This window comes from Canis lupus, chromosome 20 (assembly GCF_003254725.2).
Source record: "Canis lupus dingo isolate Sandy chromosome 20, ASM325472v2, whole genome shotgun sequence".
In the NCBI taxonomy this organism is placed as follows: domain Eukaryota; kingdom Metazoa; phylum Chordata; class Mammalia; order Carnivora; family Canidae; genus Canis; species Canis lupus.
Genome location: NC_064262.1, coordinates 24,362,686 through 24,368,952, shown reverse-complemented (window position 1 = coordinate 24,368,952; position 6,267 = coordinate 24,362,686). Strand labels below are relative to the sequence as shown.

The 6,267-nt window shown below is 40.3% G+C and overlaps 1 protein-coding gene across 2 annotated transcripts in view; it reads right to left on the bottom strand.

Moving 5' to 3' along the window:
- Nucleotides 1–355: 355 nt before the first annotated feature.
- SUCLG2 (succinate-CoA ligase GDP-forming subunit beta) overlaps nucleotides 356–6,267 on the bottom strand; it is a 254,313-nt gene continuing 248,401 nt past the window's right edge. For both annotated transcript variants that reach the window (XM_025456519.3, XM_025456520.3), the window contains one exon: nucleotides 356–1,426. In XM_025456519.3, the coding sequence (XP_025312304.3) occupies nucleotides 1,311–1,426 (116 nt within the window). In that variant the 3' untranslated portion in view covers nucleotides 356–1,310. The remainder of the gene's footprint in view (nucleotides 1,427–6,267) is intronic.

Below are 6,267 nucleotides of genomic sequence, written 5' to 3'. Positions count from 1 at the left end.
TAGAAAAGTCTGGTCTGCTAAACATTTGTACACTAGGAGAAAAACCTTTAATGCTGGCAGATGAGCCTCACTAAATAGGATAAGTTTACACATATGCATTTCCTTTAGCATTGCACAGACTGAAGTCACATTTTAACCTGTTAGACATCTGTGACACTTACCTGGATTTCTGGTTTACATAAAAATGTTATTCTTTCATTGCATAATCTGCTAACAGAAATGGCTGTTGACAAAGTTAAATGGAACTAAAATAATCCCAGAATAACTCAAAATCTCCAATTTTGGAGTCACGCCTAAGAGTAAAAGAGAAATTGTCTGAGGAATGAAATTGACCAAAATGAGAAATACACAAACCTTAGAGCTTACAAAACAGAGGATTTTATTTAAATTTGTGTACAGATAAAAATTTACCCAAATTTAAACACAGACATAATTCAAATTCTTTCCCACCACAAAAATGGATATTATGAGAAAAAGACACATTTTTCCCAGCTGGTAGATTCTGGAGGCAACAGGGAGGGGAAGAAAAGATACTGATACAACATAATTTGATCTTCAGCACTGTTTCATCTTGAAATGACTTAATTATGGAGATTTCCATAAGAATCAGCATTCTTTGGTTTTGACTTTGAAATAGAATCTTCTCTGACAAAATCACAAATAAGGCTTCTGGCTTTATTTTTAGTGTGAGGTAAACAGTATATTCAATATTAAGGCAAATGGTAGAATGCACGTGTGGGATATTAATGTGCGTTTTCCACTATAAAATAATATGTTTTGGAACATTCATGGATTTTCTAAGCGTGCTGGAATTAGAACTTGTAAAAGCTGTTGCAGTGTGCAATAGTTTTGAATGTCTTAGCTGTGCCTTTTTGATAATCTGCTAAACGTAATCTTTTTTGAGTTTTTTACAGTATATGATTCTTTTAAGATTAAAAATTGTTGTAAAATCGTTGTAAATGAACCAGAGTCTGATCTCAAATTCCATATATACACACTCTGTTTGGCCAAAGAGACTGCTCCCCTAAAGTTGGCAAAACAATGCCTAAGAGCAGGCTTACCATGATGGAAAAGTATGAGAACAGACATTAATAAAGACTCTACTATGTGAAATCAGATTATTTAGGCTATCTAGCTGTCTTATTCAAGAAGATGCAGATTTAAGATCTTTCATACAGTGATTCATACCCTGGCTCATCCCCTCTCCCTTTTTTCCCAATGGGATAACCATTTCCTTCACAGTGATGAGAGAAACATTCCTTTTTTATGGCAAAATGGACTTCTTCCTCTACGGTGTCAGGACAAAGCTGTCATTTCTTAGCCACGCTGGCCACAGACTTCTTGGCTGCATCCTCCAGGTCGACGGCCGAAGTAATGGGGAGTCTGCTGTTACTGAGAATGTTCCGGGCCTCGTGGACATTGGTTCCTAGAGGGTAGGGATGGGGTGAGGATGGACAGTCACTGAAAATGAAACAGGAGGTGGTGCCCTGGGTGGAGAGTTTCATATGATCTGCAATGTCCAGGTCTCATAAACACAATTTAATTACAACTCAGTTTCAGCTTTTTATCTGGATTTGGATAATTAGATATATTTAGATGACAAATTCACTTTCTTTTTCTTTTTTTCACCTCGAATGTCTGGCATTATAAAGATGCTACCTATATTTTTTCTGGCACTTCAAAAATGCAAACAACAGTGTTCTTATAAGACTCTGAACAAAGAAAGATTAGCAACTACTTGGCCAACTGGTTTGAAAGAGGAAAATCCTCTGAAATGCTTAAATAATCTGAATACAGAATCTAAAGAAAAAACTATGTATAAAACATGTGCCAGAGAATGACAAATTGTTGTGATGTGATGGTATAGAATACTGACAGTAACACATGGAGATGCACAGACTAACTAATCTCTAGCTTTTCACCAGGAAATGAATTAAATATAAGTTTTAATCAATGTCATTGACAGGGAAGATTATGTGGCAAGATTTCTATCAAGTGGTGGTCTGACTAGAAACCAAGATGAAAGATAGGAATTGGCTGAGACTAAAAGACATTTTATTTTTTAACTGATAAAAGCTGAAATTTCTCCTGACAATCCACAGTCAAGTGGATTTCATGTGGTTCTGGCCCATGCCAGAAGTCATTCATCTTAAAGACTTATTGAAACTAAGGGTCTGAGTTGTGTCCTAAAGTTCTGTGAACCTGCCTGCCTATGGCCACAAATCCACTGCTTTGGAAACACTGATAGTATTCTACACGTCTGTTTTTGCTTCCTCCCCACTCTGTATGACAGAAAGGGCAGAGGACCTGAAAAGAGCACTGCAGCCTCTGAGGATACATCTTGGTGTCCTACTCCTACTGGATTTACAGCATTTGATGGCCAAGCTACCCCACCCAAAGGTGTGCTTCTGCAACTGACTGCTTAGCATGCAAACTGCTTTTCTGTTCTTTTAGAGCAAACAAGCCTGTAGGAGAAATGTGATAAAATTTAAGAGTCTAATGAAATATCTCATCTTACATCATTTCCTGTGATTCTATCTAGTTAGCAAGACAGAGCCTATTTATAAACAAAGACCTTGAAATATAGGCCTTGGAGGACCTATGAGTACAAATATAAAGGAGGCACTCAGTCAGCAGGTTTCATACAAAAAGGCAAAGGTGGAATTAAAGAGGAACAGCTGTGCTAACAAGGTGACGCAGCGTTGATTCTCCTGGGACCCTGGAGCCATCACACTGGTGGGGAAGGGGACATTTGGCACAGTGTCTTTAGTTCAGGGTTTACTCACTGCTGTTTTCCATAGCAATCTGCAGAACGGCCTCTGTAAAGCAACTTAAAAGGGAGGGAAGTTGTTACCTAAAATCCCCAGCTTCCTCATCCTGGCTCTCATCTCATGTATTAGTTGGATAGTTTGGGGTAAATCATTTAACATCTTTTAGCCTCAACTTCTTTATCTTCAGACATGACATGATGATTATCTGCCTCATACCTAATACTCCGTAAGCACTTACATATGCCAGATGTAATGCTAAGTGACTTACAAGCAGCATATGAAATCTTTATGACGACAGTGACTAGATCTTACTGTCCCCATCTCACAGATGAGACAACAGAGGCATGGAGAGCTTAAATCACTTTTCCATAGTCACAGATTGTAAGCGGCAGACAGGAACTTGAACAATGTTCTAATTATACAACCCTAAGTGTTCCCAAGATATGCCAATCTGTTACCCTGTCTATACAATGAGAATAAGGGGGTGCCTGGGTGGGCCAGCTGTCTAAGGGTTCAACTCTTGATTTCAGCTCAGGTCATGATATCAGGGTCATGAAATCAAGTCCTGCGTCAGGCTTTGTGCTGGGCATGGAGCCTACTCTGCCCCCTTGCCTTGCCTCTCCTTTAATATGAGAATAATAATGCTGATAGCATAAGCTATGATGAAAAGTAAATGAAATAATGCATGTGAAAGGATTTCATAAATGTCTGCACATCTGTGGCAGACCTGGCTGGCTGTCCACCAAAGATTCATGCTTCTTTTCTATAGGGGACAGCTGTTGTTGGGAGGTAGCTGCCCAACCAGGAACTACATTTCCCAAGGCCCCTTGCATCTATGTGGTGTCATGTGACGGAATTCTGTCCAAAGGCATGTGCGTGGACATGAAACACAGGCCCATAAAAATTGCCAATGTGAGTCTCCAGTCACTTAGATTTCCCTGTCTGCCTTCTGGAACATTGCCAGCCAAGACAACTCTGTAAGTTATCTTTGTGCAGATGGCAATGACTCCTTCAGCATGGATACTAGCATAATTCTGTAGAATAGAGCAGCCCACTCACTCACCCTTTATATGAATGAGGAAGGACCATCTATTACATTACGGCTCACATTTTAGGATTTATCTGTTGTCACAGGAGCTAGCTAGCATTACTTTAACTGACATGTTACTTCCTAAGTGTGGTGGGCTGCTTCCAAAATGGCTCTTAGATGATCAATCCCCACTTCTGGGGTTCATGCCCCTGTGTAATCCCTTTGGCTGTGGGTAGAGCCATCTACTTGCTTCTAATGAATAATAGGGCAAACGTGATGGAATGTCATTCTAAGACTAAGTTACAAAAGCCAATGACTTCTTTCTTGCTTCTGACTCTCTGTTCACTGATGAAGCAAACTGCTATATTGCCCTACAGAGAAGCCCACAAGGCAAGGAACTCAGGGCTGCCTCCAGTCAAAAGCCAAGGAGTAACTGAGGCCTTTAGTCTGACAACCCATGAGGAACTGCATCCTGCCAACAACAATGTGAGTGTGTACGGAAATACCACTTCCTCAGTAGAATCTTGACATGACCTTAGCCCTGGCTGACACTCTGAGTGCAGCTTTGAGACCGTAAGCCAAAGGACCCAGCTAAGCCACACCTAGATTCCCTACCAGAGAAACTGAGATCAACAATGTTCCTGGTGTTAAGTTGTTAAATTTTAGGGCAATTTGTTACACGTTGGCTATTTAACTAATGTAGATATAAAGATTTATTATTTCATTAATACAACCTCAGTGTTCATTTTGATTTATTTGGTAAAGTTTCAGACAAAGTCCCAGAGGTTGAAAAGTAGGACAGAGGATCAGACTGTGGCAGGTATTAAATACTGGGCTAAGGAATTCTGACACTAATCTGTATGTAGAACCTTCATAGAATCATGACACAATGTGAAGCAAAGTCCTGACTGACACAGAATGGAATTGGTCTTTGGACCAGAAGGTCAATGGAAGTTAAATATGTAAATTTCTATCTCCTTCAACAGAGACATGGACTAGAGTTCTTTGCCAGGGAAGAAATCTAAGTTAGGATAAAAAAGGTTCTTCTCTCTCTTTCCTTTCACTTCAGAGCACCTCCAATCTCAACAGACAGCCCCCAAGAACCCCATGTAGCAAGAAGCAGATTCATCTGCCTGAACATTCCTCATCTCTGACTCTGCCTTTCTTTGGTGAGAGTCCTTCCTCCTATGGACACAGATCTTACCCAAGCCTGTCAAGCTCTGTGTAACTGGACTGATGCAAGAATAAGCAGTGCCAGTAGGAGTGATAACAGTAACAAAAGCAATAATAGCAGCTATCACTTAGCAGGTGTCATACATTGTTCCAGGGTCCTAAGCATATTAGTTCATTTGCTCCTCAATGGCAACCCTGAGATAGCTACTATTACTATCTTCCTTTTACAGAAGGGATGACTGAAGCACAAGTTAAACATAAAAGTCTAGCTGACATGGCTAGTAATAGCTAGGAAATAGTGGAATAAACACTGAACTTGATCTTTCACTGGCTTGAATGATTGGCTGAACCATGGATGATCCCTTCTTAACAGGTTTTATAAATACATGATATCATTATCATCATAATCATACTGACAATAATAGAAAAAAATCTCTGTTTTTCAGACATCCCACAATACTTTGAGCCTATGAACTTGTGAGTTTGGGGTTTCTAAAAGATCTTGTGAGTTGAGTTTTTGTAAATAAGTTCTTTTTATTCATTTATTTATTTTTTTGGCCAAGAGCACTGAGGCTTAATGATTGGCAGGATTTAGCCTCAAAATCCTTTGTTCTTCCCACTCGGTTGTGATTTCCCAGTGACTCTTGTATGACATTTAAAATCTGTAGCACTTTCCCACGCATGAGATCATTGAAACTTCAACGATGCTATAAATTATTTAAGAGCGAGGATCAGGTACAATTAGGGTGTCTGCTTTTTCCAACTTCCCTGTCTAGCTATACTTATTCTACCCAGTGTCTTCTGCTGGAGGAGGGACCACATTGTGATCTTTGCTCAGAGGCAGATATGGACTGTTTACAAGGCACGACTACACCTGGTCCAAGAGTGGTCCAAATACAGACGATGGTCATCAGCTCTTAGCTTCTCTCCTGAGAATCTGAATGGGTAGTATATATGATATAGGACAGAGTAGCATGAATAGGATTTAAATAGCCCTAGGTAAGCAGACAAAGGCAGCACACACATGCAGCGAGGAGTGCTGTCAAGTGCACTGGCTGCTGGAGTCATGCGCTGGAGGATGGCCTCCACGCTCCATCTTCCTCTTTCTGAGGGCCAGCTTCATTCTGGCTTCTGTTCATCTGAGCACTGCTTTTGTTTTTAAAAATTGTATTTATTTATTCATGAGAAACAGAGAGAGGGAGAGACATAGGCAAAAGGAGAAGTAGGCACCCTGCGGGGAGCCTGATGCAGGACTCTATCCCAGTACCCCAGGATCATGAGCTAAGCCACAGG